Source organism: Bombus terrestris, chromosome 6 (genome assembly GCF_910591885.1).
Source record: "Bombus terrestris chromosome 6, iyBomTerr1.2, whole genome shotgun sequence".
NCBI lineage: Eukaryota > Metazoa > Arthropoda > Insecta > Hymenoptera > Apidae > Bombus > Bombus terrestris.
Genome location: NC_063274.1, coordinates 5,680,026 through 5,695,804, shown reverse-complemented (window position 1 = coordinate 5,695,804; position 15,779 = coordinate 5,680,026). Strand labels below are relative to the sequence as shown.

The 15,779-nt window shown below is 32.3% G+C and overlaps 2 protein-coding genes and 1 long non-coding RNA gene across 4 annotated transcripts in view; 2 read left to right on the top strand and 1 right to left on the bottom strand.

Annotated features, from left to right (window-relative positions):
- Positions 1–15,779, top strand: part of LOC100642450 (lysophospholipid acyltransferase 6) — a 32,591-nt gene that overhangs the window by 522 nt on the left and 16,290 nt on the right. The window lies entirely within an intron of this gene.
- Positions 1,210–8,008, top strand: LOC125385348. The gene is made up of 2 exons (XR_007224471.1): positions 1,210–2,066; positions 2,136–8,008. It is a non-coding gene; the product is annotated as an uncharacterized LOC125385348 (long non-coding RNA).
- LOC100631061 (hymenoptaecin) lies at positions 9,148–10,796 on the bottom strand. Its single transcript, XM_048406978.1, has 2 exons — positions 10,620–10,796; positions 9,148–9,797 (listed from the first exon to the last, which is right to left on the bottom strand). The coding sequence occupies exons 1-2, from the start codon at positions 10,704–10,706 to the stop codon at positions 9,480–9,482; spliced, it is 405 nt and encodes a 134-aa protein (XP_048262935.1). The 5' UTR covers positions 10,707–10,796; the 3' UTR covers positions 9,148–9,479.

The following is a 15,779-nucleotide window of genomic DNA, read 5'->3' as shown; positions in this document are numbered from 1 at the left end:
CTCGCAACCAACGTTTTTGAGATAGCAACATTACGAGCTATGTATATTTTCTGGTTATCTTCTGCATAAAACGATTTGGAATACGTTTGTTAGATAGTCTGAACAACAATATTGTGACCGCTGGTTTTATGATTCGAAGGGTTAACTATTCGTTAATAAGTTCTCTATGCTGTATTTTATATGGTATACGTGCACGGAATTGATATAAATATCTTCAGTAAGAACTATTTATTGTCTCCGTACGTTACATATTTTAATACGTTTTGTACTACGTTTACTGCATTTTTGTATTGTTTTATGTTCCTGTCCTATTACATCATAGGCACATTCTGATGCAATTTCTGTTTCCTACACGGGTTAATTCTATCTAGGAGTGTATCTTATCGAACGCTGGTTGTGAAAGTGAGAAAAAGATCCATTTACTATGTTTGTAGCATACGTCTATCACATAATTTAGCATTGAAAAATGTACGAGATATATAAATATGGTACGACAAGAATCTTAAAAATAGCCTCTCTCGGATATAGTGTGTTTTGTATAAATGTTTCGACGTTTAATCTAACCACAATGCGAGCATGCAATTTCTATGTGCTTCGATCCCTCGATAAGATCAAGTTCGTACACGGTCTGAAGGTGTTACAGCGATGTGAATATCGATACTATTAAAGGTCTCGCAGAGCGATGAGGTTATCATTAAAAGCTGCGGGTGAAGTCACGCATAGAAGTCACGAACTTCGAAGAAATTTCGTGAAAGTAAGTGCCAACGTACCACGAAATATGTCATTCTGTAAATAGAATGACCGGTGAGTGTATTCAGGGAGGGACAATCTGTGCTATACGAGTTTTACATCAGATGCAACAGTTGGGAAAAATCGAATGCAACGTGGACTAATTCCACATAAGCAGCGAACGTGCGAACGTGCGAACGTTCACTGATTACTTAAATAGTAAACATTTGACTTTCGGGGAAAGTAAAATTCGATAGCAGTAAAATTTGCGGAACATGTGTAAACGAAATGTTCATGATATAAGGATTATTTATAGATACGAATATTCGTATATAATAAAGTAAATGAAACCAGTAGTGATTACTAAATTTATAAAGTTATGATGAGAGCACTTAATTTATAAAATTCACGCAAACATGTAATTTATGATTATTTATCATTATTTGCTCATTATTTATAATTGCGTATTAAGTAATTATTACCGATTTCAATTATATTACTTTGAAAAAGATACTAAATTATTATTACTAATACTCTTTTAATATTTTGATAATCGTATTAAACCAACATATCAGTTATATCGTATCAGTCAGATTAAATAGTATTCATTCGTAAGTACTTCATGAAATTGACACGTGTAAATAAATCGAAAGAGTGTTAGTCAGGCTATCGTTTTTTGCTGGTTGAACGATAGTAATTGTATCCTGAAAATTGCCGTGCAGTAACAAGCAGCGGGTGCAATTTCACAGCCGTTGAGTGGTTCGAAAGGAGCCGTTTCAAACGAACCGTTTCTTTGGCATTACTTTTAGCGGACCACTTTTTTCCATTATTTTCATTCACGGTGTGTTAAAAGCAGTTAATTTATAGCATGCGAATTTCGAACGAATAGATATAATGTTCCCACTACGACAAGCGGAATAGTTGTGAATAAGTAGGATATAGAGATAACCTTACCTAAATTTACGTTGTAAGGTTAATGACGTTATTACCATTTTCTTTTACAATTAGATCCTATCATTTAATATGTCCTTTCAATTAATAGCGTCTTCATAATGATAATCATTTTTATTTCGATAATTTCTGCAAATTTACAGTTATTACCAAGTATCTATATCAAATTATCAATATTGCTCTGCGATGAAATATGTAAGTATTCAGAATTGATAGGAATATATGCAAATTTCGATTGTTTATATGTACATATATATATCTGCTTGCTCGTATTCTCCGTGAATTGAGCTTATGCAAATCATGTTTACAGGGAAATAGTGCTCCAAAATAATTCAAATTATGTAAATGTGAATATTTAGTCATGAAAGTGAAAAAAAGAGAATGAGGTACGCTATCGGGATCTGTATTCATATAAGCTGATGTCGTAACCTGTCGTCGATGCTTTTTAATTTTAGAGCTGCGTGAGATACGTGAACGTCATCGATTGGAAGCAGTGCAATTCGATGCAAGGAACGTATAAGAAGAAGTGGGTTTATCGTGTGCTGAGCTCACAGCTTGATCGCTACATTTTTCCAATTGCACTTTTAATTAATTCGGTGAATTTCCATCAGTCGATCCATTCATTTATGATATTAATCATTAATACTGAATGAATTTTAATACAGTACAAATAATAGAGCCAGAACCATTTTTCACAATTGAAAGTGAAATTGCAAGCTTTTTAAGTTTAATTTTTCAGTATTAACTTTTAAAAGTTATTATCGGAAGAAATTTATGCTATCATAGATGAAAGATTCCACACCATTATATTTTTTTATTCTAGGAATTAATAAAGTTAAACAAATTTAATTAAATCTTTTTATTATTATTTAATAATAAGCAAACGATAGGAAAGTTATTATTGTTAATGGTTACAAATAACATCGTAATAATATCGAAACAAAATCTGGATGGAAAGAAATTTTACGAGTTGTATAACAGTAAAATGAGTTTAATAATGAAGCAAATGAATATTTGCAAGTAAATCTTACAAATTACAAGTCATTTAATTATTATATTTAATCACAAAAATATAATCACAAAATAGAAATCTATCACTTGTAACTCTTTAATTTAACTTGACATAATTTGTAACTTGTTAATTTATTAATATTATTATATAGTTGATGAATTATTGCGCGAAGGACGGTTCATTTTCATCTATTCACGATTCGGTAAAAATTATTATTAGTAATTTCTATTACTTTCACCAACAAGACTATAATCATATACAAACTTTTCCTTTTTAACGAAAGATAAATATCTTTGGATTTTTATTTAACATAGTAACGGCATTATCCTTCAGTGATTTTTTAAAATTATAACAAAAGTATACTTGAGAGAACTCTTAAGAAAGAAAATCTCTTATTCTCAGTGTTAAATTATAAGGTCCATTTCATTTTGTCACCTGAAAATACATGTCTTTCTATTTATTAGTTATTGTACAACCAATAGCTGAAAGTAATGTACAAGAGGGCCCAGAACTATTTTCAATGATTATAAAAGAATTTCAAAGAGCTACGTTTAAATACACTGATCATACTATTCGTGCAAGGCTATTATAAAAAGAGGAGAAAGAAAGAAATAAGAAATATGCAATTGTTTTTCCACAACTATTTGGTAACTATGCAACAATAACTGTATATGATTCATTCGCTATCGGCTGACAATGAGCTCAACAAGGTGACCCTGTTTCGTAGTTGCTAATTCTACTGATTCGTTCTCAATGTAGCGAGGAACAGGATTTAACTTCAATGTTGTGTGGAGGTGTGATCGAGGAACTATTATATAACACGCTTTACGATCGGTTCTTGCTAAAGAATACATTGCGAACTAAGGTTGTAAATGTTATAACGCGTCTAGAAAAATGCAGAAGAGAACCCGGCCGTTCTCTATTTTTGGAAGCAACGTGAGTTGGTTCCCGTTTCGTTCCCATTAACTTTTAGTCATCCACAAAAAGACGACGTTCTTTAGGTGTTCCGTTATTGTACATAGAATTACGTATTAGCGATACTGCGAAAAACATGTTCATCTGATTTGGTTTATATCTCTTTCTTCATCCAAGATTGTATCACGACTATTATGCGAGCATATATTTGTATCCAGGAACATTTTTCGAAATACTTTATCATTTCCCGATATCGTTTTCTCAGAAAATACGTTATATTGAAAAAAGATTTCTTCCTTTGATACCAGCGATATTTGAACAATTTTAGTCACAGTTGTTAAATACTGAATATCCTAAATTAAGGTTCCTTTGGCTGATATCGATAACATGTCTCGAATGATTGACAAATCGGCGACTCATTAATTCTCTGGCCCAATTTTGGTTGCCTTTTTTAGGATACGATTGTCTTAGAGATAACAATTATTTTTTTAATTAATAGCATTCTTATTAAAAATTGATCCCTTGATAGTCACTTTGGTTAACATAATTAACCTTCTTAAAACTCTCGTATTTCCTGCATTTTGTTCAGAAAAATTGATCCTTATTAATTAGATATTAACGATAAAGATATATCCCTTCGATTAGTTTCATAAGCGAGGTACAATGCACAGAAACATGAAACCGATTTTACGAAAAATAAATATATTTATCGTTTAGATAATTTAATAACTTATTAAAGTATAATGTTGTATATACGTAATGATTGTAAATTCAACACTTTCAACTGAGTTGATAAATAGTAAAGTAAGAATATGTATATACGTAGATCTAAATCTTAGTATTGAATATTTAGATCGACTAATATTTTTTACTTTATTTACTCTACGACTTTATTTAATTGACGCAATTCAGACGATTATATCGCGTAACACAAGGTATTTAACTGATAAATAATATCGTTCTACGAACTTATTTATTTTCGTATCAGTTCCACATAAACCGTTATCACATGCCAAAGTTAAAATAGCGAAATCACGATTGCGTATTTTTTCAGCATCATGATTTGAAAGATATTCATTGATGATGATTTATTTTATTTGTATAATGAATGAAATAATTCTTTAATAGTAATAGTATCTGTATGATCTATTATGTATATAATTTGAATAACAAACAATCTGAGTGAGTAATTATCAAACTGACGTCATCTTGACATTAATGGTCATTCCTTGATAAATAAACGGTTGTTGCATATGAAGTAGGAAAAGTGAGTTTGATCACTGAATAGCAGAATAGTAGTTACAATATGCCTTTTATATTACTTATTAAAATACATGTTCAGTGTTTTTCAGTTTTGAGTATTTTCCACATATACACATAGTTATATTGCATATAGTTTCAGTAGATAAATTTGTTAATTTTTTTAATTTAAAATTTGTAAACGTGTTATCGTGATATCGATTACAAATGTTTATTATATCATTTTCAACATCATGCAATGAATTTTAAATTGTACAGACTATATAGATTATTCTAATCATTGCTTGTGTGAGATCTATGTGTAAGTATATCTTGAAATACAGCGTAACGTTCAACGCACTGGAAATTTTTTATCTTGAACTGTAAACGTAAGAAAGTAGATTTGAAAAATATATTTGCTGAAAAATATTTGTAAATAGTTACGTTCTCTGTTGCTCGATAAAAGATATACGAATGATTTTTATATGTAGCGTGGGTATAAATTTATGATACAAGTAAAACAAGACAGACTGGATAGATAAATATAAAACGAAAATAAAAAATAACAAAATTACGTTGGAGGTATTTTTTTAAGAAAGTCAAATTTAAGAGCTTATCAAGTATACATATACACGTGTATTTGAACAATTCTTAGATATACAGAAATAGGCAATTGACAATAAGTTATTTTATATACCAATATAAGAAAAAAGTGTAGAATAACAGTTTCTCATTGGAGCCTCAGGGTGCTTTGGTTTGACGAAAATAAAGTTTCAATGTGTTTGGCCAAGAAATTTTCAAATTTAATTTTCTCGAATACGAGACGTTAGATAAAAAAAAGTTTTATTCTATATTTTCGACATATCTTAGTATGCAAAGTATAGAGTAGCCTCCTGCCAATTGTCTTTTTTTATCCAGTTAGAAATTAGTCAAATACACGTTTACTTGCCAAGTTTTCAATATTCGATGTTCTTAAAAATAAAACCAACGCAATTTTGTTATTCCTGATTTTCATCTTGTTTTAAGTAATAAAATTTTCTTGATTTTACCTGCGTACCATGAATTTATACTCATGGTATATGTATTGACTAAAAAAGCAGTTAATGAAAGGTAACTTAACATAAAACTGCATGCAGTTAATCGTATTACGATTTGAAATAAAAAGCTGACCTTGCAAAAAAATACTCGTGAAGCATAGTTTGCGTCGTGTAACTACGAAGAAACGAGCAGAGATCATTGGCCTCCGACGAACCGAGTATCGCGTTCAGCGTGATCTATTCATCTTGGACCCTCATGGCGAAATAAATCGTCATTGATACTAAGTAAATTAGTTCGAGAGCCGCATGCAAAGTGCACGGAAATTATTAATCAACATAATGCTTGTTTTCCATATGAACGCATCTATGTAAATTAATGTATATTCATTTATACATAAGGTGTACAAGTGATTAGTTTTGACAGTGGTAACTTCCTTTTTCATTATGGCTTATGCTATAGGGTTTATTTTCATTAAGCTTGTGTAGTTTATTATTGTGGAGTTCGTACTAACATCTGTATTCGAAATAATCGACTAAATTTTTAGAATAAGGATGTCTGGATAATTATAATAAAAGTTAATTTTGGGAAATAATTAGGAAGTAATCATATTTTAAAGTCAAGAAAAGTTTTGATCGTATAATGTTGAAAAGTATTTAAGATAACATGTAACAGTTAGCGTTTTAATGGATCGCTCTCTGGAAAGACAATCCCTGTTACATCGCTCGAGAAAGAAAAGATTATTTATGCGAAGAACACTCATTTCTATAAATTTATTCAGCGTGTAAATGAATTAACACTCGTTTCACATTCGTTTTTATGTCCATGATTTGTATTGAATCGGAAACAATTCTTTCACGTTTATTGCAATTAAAATATTCCAACACAAAACTACATTTTAACACTATTCGTTTCTAGTCGCACTATTTCAAAATACAATATTCCATTTGACAACAGATGACAAGGAGAAATATAAGCGTCTTTAACCAAGTTAGAAATAAAGTAGCATCGATGTCCGTATCGTTGAAAACACATGACAAAGTCATTTTATAAGATTAATCGTCAACGCTTGAAGATCGACAAATTGCTTCGTGTTTATCACTTCTACGTGAGAAATCAAGATGATTTTCTCGTACCTTCTTTTCAGAGTTGGAATCGTCATCGTACTAACTATAAGTGAAGATTTCCTAGTTGTACGTTTCTTCTCCAACAAACCTCTAATTGCACGGTATTTGGAAATCTAGATCTACCTGATGCTGTATTTTGTTAGCTGAGAAAAGAAAGAACTAACTGTTCGCAGTCTCCATTCATCTTCGCGCAAGAACATCAGGTACCGTTGCGTCACTCAAGTTACAGTTATGTCCAAGAATGTAGTTTAAACGTGTTTTGTACGTACGTGTGTTCAAGTTTAAATACCGTTACATTAATTGATTTCCCTTATCGCCATTCTAACCCATTTCCATCTCTGTGAAATAGTGGATGAAAAAGGCAGAAGAAAGGAGAAAGTGAGTTCGCGTATAAAAAAAAATCTGTGAAGACAGTAGTCTCATTGTATCGGTTGGTGTTTCATTGTTTTTTAAGAAGCGACGTGAACTAGATTCGTACAACCTCTTGATTATTTCTGAGATGTTGAATTTTGCCAGCACTCTTGTTCTAGATTTCTTCAATTTGGTCATTTGTGAACAGGTCCCTCTAAACTCTAATTAGGGCTTGGAGGACCAATTCAGCCATTCAGGGAGTTGATGAACTGTTTCTCCATAAGTGTCGAAACAGCTACTACCTACGGTACAACTTGAAAGAAGAGTAATTTGCTATTGCGCAAATGGAAAATTTTATACTAATGAAATGGAAAAGATAATTTCGAAGAGAGTATAATTATTTTAACATGGCAGTTTAAGAATAACACAGTGTTATAAGAATTATACAAGTTCATAACGTTTGTTGTAAATGTGTAAATTTGTGTATAATAAGCGTATTTTCCCTATGCATTATATATTCTACCAATGCGTTAACTGCTACGGGAGTCACTAAACATTAGACTATGAACAATATCCCATGACTTTGACGCCATGTCTGTATTTCGATTTTGCGAATAAGATGTAATAAAAATTTATGTAATGCACAACACATTTTTAAATGTATAATCTGGTCACATAAAAATAAGACTCGAATGCGAATCGTGGTCAGTTCTAAGTTATAAATTCCCCCTTCCTCGTCGGAGTTCTGTTTTGAAACACAATTTTATTTCGGCAGCTACGCGGAAACGAAAAGTTAATTGATCCAATTAACAGCAGATTTTCTATTCGGACATCGTCTTATTCAAACAGATCGCACAAACAATTTTATTATTTTTAACAGAGTGTATAAGCGAATAAAAGGTCGCTGATGTACCAGAATGTCACGAATGAAAATGTTTCAATGATCGTATTAACATGTGGTATCACGACATTTGATAGTAGATATGCGTGCGCAGAATTCGCGCTCTATAATCGGTTAATCACGAAAGTTGGTCTAACGAGCCTGAAGGAAAATCTGCACGTGATCTCAGAATCAGTCACATAAGTGATCTCTCAGCTGGTCGCGTTATCGCATTTCATCGGCCACGGACAAACGTTATTTGTCACTGGTGGCTTTCTTAGCGGACGAAATGGGAAAATTTTTCTCGTTCAAGACTGAGAAATTGTCGAGAATCACGAATCCGACAAAAGAATAATTGTACAGCAGTTAGTTCAGTGTGATTTAAAATGGTAGCACCAAAATTCATTACGAACAATTAGGGCGGTATAAGACAGGTAGGCCTAATTTATACAGCCTTATACTTGCTATTCAAATATTTTGTTTTGGATCGAATTTTATTTACTGTGTAATGGTTAAATTAGCGAATTTATATCTGCTTTTTCTTATTTTCTTTTTAGTAACAGAACCTTCATTTTTATTTTTATGTAAATTATCATTATTTCTATTTTTATTAAAAAGTAATATCTTAACTTATATCACTCAATTTTCCCCCAAAATACTTGGCACAGGTTGTTTTAAAATCACATTGACCCAAATAAACGAACAAAATCGTTTTTTGCCGCATATCATCTGTTATTCTAAGCTATACGTGTATTCCAATAACTGTAACCTCATCATCGTCAAGCCCAGCTATCAAAATCACTAGCTACATTCTAAACGCTTATCGCTTGTACTGAATGCGCTAAAAGTTCACTCGCACTAGACAAGTTCGTTTACCTTTATCATTGGCCATAAATAACTATACACCATTTATGTTATTACATTACATTTATTATCATTTCTTTTCAAGTACAATCTCTTAATCGTCAATGTCTTACCAATTACGTAAAATATACGAAATGAAACAAAGTAAATGCATATTTCAAATAAATAATCATTAAATATTAAATAAATGCAATTAATACGAGACAATACTAATAGTAATTGATATTACGTTAAAACTGATTTCTGTCTAAATTTCTCTAATTGTGTCCATAAAAAAATTATGAATTTGCAGAAAAATCCGTAATATAATCGTTAACTGTACGCATAGATAGATTTAATATCCTAGTTCCTCTGACATCACGTCATCGATGTCGCGTTAGAATCTGAATCCACCACCCACGCCGAAGCTGGGCGAGATTCTGCCGCCAGGACCGCGTTCAGCCTGGCTGTATCCTCTGATGAAGCCATTCTTGTATTCACGCTGGATTTGGACACCCAAGTGTGGTTGAGCAGGTTGTCCTGGGCGAATATTCAATCCACCGTACGCGTCCGCGTTCACTCCGTTTCTGTCGTAGACGCGTTGATGATAATCGACGTCCAAGGATGGGCGACGATCCGGTCCGCTCAATGGTTTCTTTCCATCGATAACAAGGGACCCTTGCGGGTCAGCGTGTCGTCGAAAACGAGGAGAGCCCTGAGAAGAAAAAAATATGGATTCACAGATAACGAAGAACGGGACCAGAACCTTTTTTCATGATATATTGATTCATATGATAGCTGTAAAGGAAGTTTCGAATATCGATACTTGATTGCAGTTGTGGAATAATATTCAATTAACTAGTAACTTCAGCAAATTGACAAGCTACAAATTTTTAGAATTTTCGTTTAAAGTTTATAATTTTACGATTTTATGTCAAATAGGATAGTTGGTCGACTGATAATTTATAGAATTTTTACATCAAATTTTATTTGGATTATTAGTAAGCTGTTGGAGTTATTATGCAGGAGAAAATGTCACTACTAATATTAATCGAATTGTGCGATAGGGACGCTATTTAAAAAATGGATTTCTATTGGAATTATTTAAGCTTCCTGAACGAAGTTAATCTGTTTTATTTCTTCCTTTTTTGTTAATGATATTTAATAGAATGTGCCATGTGCACGTGTACCATATATGCGTTCGTAGTATTTAAAGAGTCGAAGCGTTAACATGATACAAGGATAAAAATGTTAAGTTTAAGATGTAGCGTTGGAAAATTCATCAAAATGCTCAAATTCGTTCTATTATAGATTTTCGTAAACAATTCTCGCTTGATGACATTTTTAATTTGTATATTTGTAACCAATCCATAAGCAATTTTCAAATTATTGCAGAGTAACAGATTTAAACATTACCATCTATTGGATGAAAGTACTAATTATCCAACTACTACCCTATTGTAATATTGTTTCAATCACATTTAGTGCTAATTTCTAAGTAGCAATTTTACAATTAATGATATAGTAAAGTTCTTACGTAGTATTCTTCCACAGCTTCAGGTTCAATTTCTTGGGCAGCGGCGTACGCGGCCATGCAGAAGAGAGCCAGTACGATGAATTTCATCTTGGAAATTGTTTTTTTGATTCACTTGGAACTCTTTGACACAAGATTTCTGATGCTCTTGTTTTTAGAGCTGATGGATTTCTATGCCACAATCGGCTGGAGCTTGCTCTTATATACCAATTTTACGCTGAAGCTCTTTCCCTGTCTTTTTTGTGGTAATTCCAGCCGGGGGATCACCGTCGGTTCCTTATCCGCATTTCTGTCTGCGTCTGTGTGATTGTCTCGGGGAATCCTACTCTTGGGTCATCGGAGGTCAATAATACGAGTGTGCATTATGCATATTTTCAGTTGTAAATGGAGTTCGTTATGCGTTCGATTAGAATACCGATTAGAATTTCATTGTTTATAACTTTTAATTCCGTTCTTTATTTTCTTCTTTTTCTTTGGTATTGTTTGATGTCGACCGTTAGATAGATATCGATATCCGTATAATATAAGGAGAAAGAAGTCTCCGTAGAATATTTCAAATTTCGCAATGATGAAATTGGTAAATTGGAAATTTACTTTTTTGATATTTCTGTAGTTTGTGGTATTTTTGTGTCATTTTACAAATATTTTAGTGGCCCCACAATAACTCGATGGAACGTCCAATAATCTCATAACAATACAATTACCAATAACATATATTTTGCAATAAATAATTCAAATCTTTAAAATGTCCCGTTTTAAATGCATAAAATTTCGACGAAAAAATGACAAGTTGGGCGTTTTGATCATTCTGGTATTTTTAATGTTAAATTCGTTGCGTTCTTCGTCACTTTCCACCCAATCGTGCCCTTATGGTGATCAATTTTTGTAAGTGTACGGGATATCTTTAAATATTATTAATGATACGTATATATTTCGTATTTCCATTTTACGTTGTAGGTTTTCTCAGAACATTATTATCCTATTTGTCTCTTGAAACAAAACTGATATTGGGAAGTAAAAACTCAAAGATTGCATAGTCAGAAACAACCACATAATATACAATGTCCTAATTTGTATAAAAAATAATTTATTTGTCGACGAACGATTTAACTTTGAGGAATATTAGCAAAAAAATTGTACGCACGTACGAATATCGAATGGCTTCAAGAATGTTGAATCATGATTCACCTGATTCGAAATTAAATTTGCGCAGGTGTACAAGATAGTGCAGGTTTAGATAAGTACATTATTTTTCTAATCGGAGCATCGCGTTATCATGTAATTGACACTTTTAACCTTCCAAATCTAATATTCTTGGAACACTAAATTACTCATATACTCATATACCGTCTTATTCGCACCAAAGGCTTTAAATACAAGCAAAATTATCTGATTAAGAAGATTTTATAACGAACGAAAGAAAGAAATTTCATAATGATCAATTCTAGCATCTTATACGATGTATTGGAACGTTGTATAATTCCGATTTGTTTTATTTTCATTTGCACACGCGGGAAATAATACAAATATATCTATGTTACCATATTTGCTTCGCGGATGAACATTTAAGATAAATATAAAGTAAGCAATGCATCAGACGAGAAATTCTTGTTAAAATTTTATTATATATATGTATTTTCACGCAGAGAACATAGTTTGTAATTAAAATTATCTGCGTAATAATTTTCGTGTGCGAAGCAACATTTTTTTTTAACTTTCACCGTTATTTTTAATATGCTGTATTACATTCTACCGTTTCAAAATTGTAGATTGTAATATATGGTTCTTCAAATATAACGCTCTACCTACGTAATTTACAGTGCTTTTTTTCTTTTTTTCGAATTTGTGCTTTATGCCATGAATACGACGCATTATAAACACCGAAGAATAATAGAGACGATATAGACTAGCGTGTTCTCTTTCATACGCGACCTTCGTAGTTCGTACGAGTACAATACACATTCTGTTGCACTTTACGAACTAGAGATGCCCATGGGGACCAAAGTGGTTATTCAGAATTTCCACGTTTTGCGATCACTACTTTTAGAATTCAATCTACATGCGTGACAAACGGTTCATAGGATTGTGATAACGGTTAATCTTGGTTCGAGTATGATTTCGCAAGACCTATCTCTCATTACGTGCCACGAGGTTATTCCAGTTCTTCTCCGTGAAAACTGACTCAGAAAATAACCAATTCCCGATAAGAAAAGAAAAATACATCCATAGTCCGTTGATCATTTCTGTCATTCGCCAGTTTATCACCGAAGCCTTAATGTTAGAGGCAGTTTATATCTTTGTTTTGTAAATGATGCAACTCAATTATATCTTTGTAAATGTAAAAAATTATCTGCAAACGTAATTACACGTTAGTTTGCTAATTAAATTTGCGTCACTGGGAAGTCGCATTGATCGATTTAAAAATCGAAAAATAGAGAAAAGTGATAATGTTAGGAGCGCTATTTTTGAAAATTTACCTTGCAATTATGCAAACTACGAACTTATGGGATAAGTGATTTATCTTTTAGAAGTTGGATATTAATCGCGTTCCTGGCTAATGAACTTAAGAAAACGAAACGCAGAGTTTGACTTTTTAAAGACTCATTTAACAAGAAATGCCATAAGAATTCAAAAAGGAAAGATAAAAAAGCGTTATGCGAAGACTCCTAAAGAATTCTACAAATTTTCTCATTTTCAGAGTGATTCGTTTCTCTGAGACTAGAATTCTTGCAATTATAGTCATAGTGCGCAATATGTATGTAAGCTTATTCTTATAGATTTTAGCGCTTAGGAAATTTTATTGACCGAAGAATTTGAAGAGTTTTTGCAGTTCTGCAAATGAGATAAATTTATGCTGGTAAAGAGCTAAGTTATTTTCCCGATGCTTCAAATGTAGTCAAGTAAATCGAGCTTAATAGAACTTGAGTATATTTCTTATTTCCTATTTTATTGTGTTGAAGAAATTTGTTGGATGAGATAGATCTTTTGGAATCTTTAAAATTATGACGGAATGTTAGAATCACGTATGAATGAAATTCCAAGCTACGTTTTACGTTACATGTTTTGAGAAACTACTGTAATATCAAAGTCTTGTTTGACAGAATCGAATGCCTGTTTCTTGTGCAATCGCATTAGACGTTTGAAGGAATGATTGAACGTAATAACCACTATCTTTTTGCAGCGAAAGGTATTATTTATCACGTAGAAAGTACTATTATCAGTAAATCTGAGATCATGGTATTAACGTTCTTATAAAGTTTATTTCAAGTCTCAGGCTTTAATTATACTAACATAAATTTGAAGAAACATTAGTATTATGTGATATGTATTATATAATATACTTGGTGTGTTATAATATGCCGAAGTATATTTACATATCACACGTGTGGATAATTATAATAAAAGTTAATTTTTGGAAATATTAATGTAGTATCGGGGCCAAAAGGCCTAAGGTATCGGCCGAACCGTAGACAAAGTTGCAAGAGCCGCGGCATCGTCAGGTACATCAATGTGCCGTTGGGTCTTTTTAAGTGGACAGTTTTCGTGGAAAGGACCTGCGTGAACCTGACCACAGGCGTTTCGGGACACCTGTTCCGAAGGACGGGAAAAGGCAAAGAGACCCTAAAGGGAGAGTTAGTTGAGATGCCGGAGAGGACGGATGCAAAAGGTGTGCAGAGTGTGAGTTGAGAAGCGAGAGCGAGCGAGTGTAGAAGCCGGAGAGTATGAATTGGGAAGTCGAAAGCCGCCCATGAGAATAAGACGTACAACAGCATTGTAATCATTTCGTTGCTTCGAATATCATTTATTGAATCAGAACATCATTACTTGTCCTTTCCTCTAAGACCCATTTAGATACCACATTAATAATAAATTTCTTAGAAAGAATTACATTTTAAAGTCAAGAGAAGTTTTGATCCTATAATATTGGAAAGTATTTAAGATAACATGTAACAGTTTAACAGTTTATGTAATAATTTATATGCTGTTTCAGTAAACTTTGATCTTAATTCAGAATATCTGTACTTTCATTTCTCTCTGCTACAAGTTGCTGACTTAGCAGTTTTTTAAGAAGTTGCGTTTTCTCTATTTTCTTTTTTCACTTTTAGCGTTTCAAGTTTACTATACTATCGATCGAATTTCTGTTACGGTTGCTATGTGCCGAGCAATTTTTACAAAACTGTTTCCATACAATTTACACATATGTACTTCAAATGAATATATCTTTAGAATTTCCACATAAATTTCACGCGTATTAAATGTTACGTATTAAATTAGGATTACAAAAATTAATAATGTACTTGTATATCTACAGTGGCGGACAGAAGAAAGTTTAAAATTGATATTTGTATGCAAGCAAAATTTCTGTTAGGTACTTTATCCGTATTAAACGTTCGTCTGTTACATTACATTAAATTATATCGTACATTCGCTCTTCTTGTCAATTACAATTTGTTTTTATAAAATTGCTCCGTTTGCCCCGTTATAATCTTTAAATTTTGTCCTGTTCTAATATAAAGTAACTTTTCGCTTATGCGATGATAATCTATATAAAAAATAAGATTTGTAAAGTTAGCATGTTATTGGTATTGCTCTTTGGAAAAACAATCCGTGTTACATCGCTCGAGAAAGAAAAGATTATTTATGCGAAGAACACTCATTTCTATGAATTTATTCAGCGTGTAAATGAATTAACGCTCGTTTCACATTTGTATTTATGTCCATGATTTCTATTGAATCGGAAACAATTCATTCACGTTTATTACAATTAAAATATTCCAACTCAAAACTACATTTTAACATTGTTCGTTCCTAGTCGCACTATTTCAAAATACAATATTCCATTTGACAACAGATGACAAGGAGAAATATAAGCATCTTTAACCATGTTAGAAATAAAGCAGCATCGATGTCCGTATCGTTGAAAACGCATGACACAGTCACTTTATAAGATTAATCGTCAACGCTTGAAGATCGACAAATTGCTTCGTGTTTATCATTTCTACGTGAGAAATCAAGATGATTTTCTCGTACCTCCTTTTCAGAGTTGGAATCGTCATCGTACTAACTATAAGTAAGGATTTCCTAGTTGTACGTTTCTTCTTCAACAAACCTCTAATTGCACGGTATTTGGAAATCCAGACCTACCTGATGCTGTATTTTGTT

Coding starts and splice junctions, on each gene's coding strand:
- LOC100631061 (XM_048406978.1), bottom strand. CDS start 10,706: ATGAAATTCATCGTACTGGCTCTCTTCTGCATGGCCGCGTACGCCGCT. Junction 9,798..10,619: donor AAGCTGTGGAAGAATACTAC/GTAAGAACTTTA, acceptor TTTTCTTCTCAG/GGCTCTCCTCGTTTTCGACG.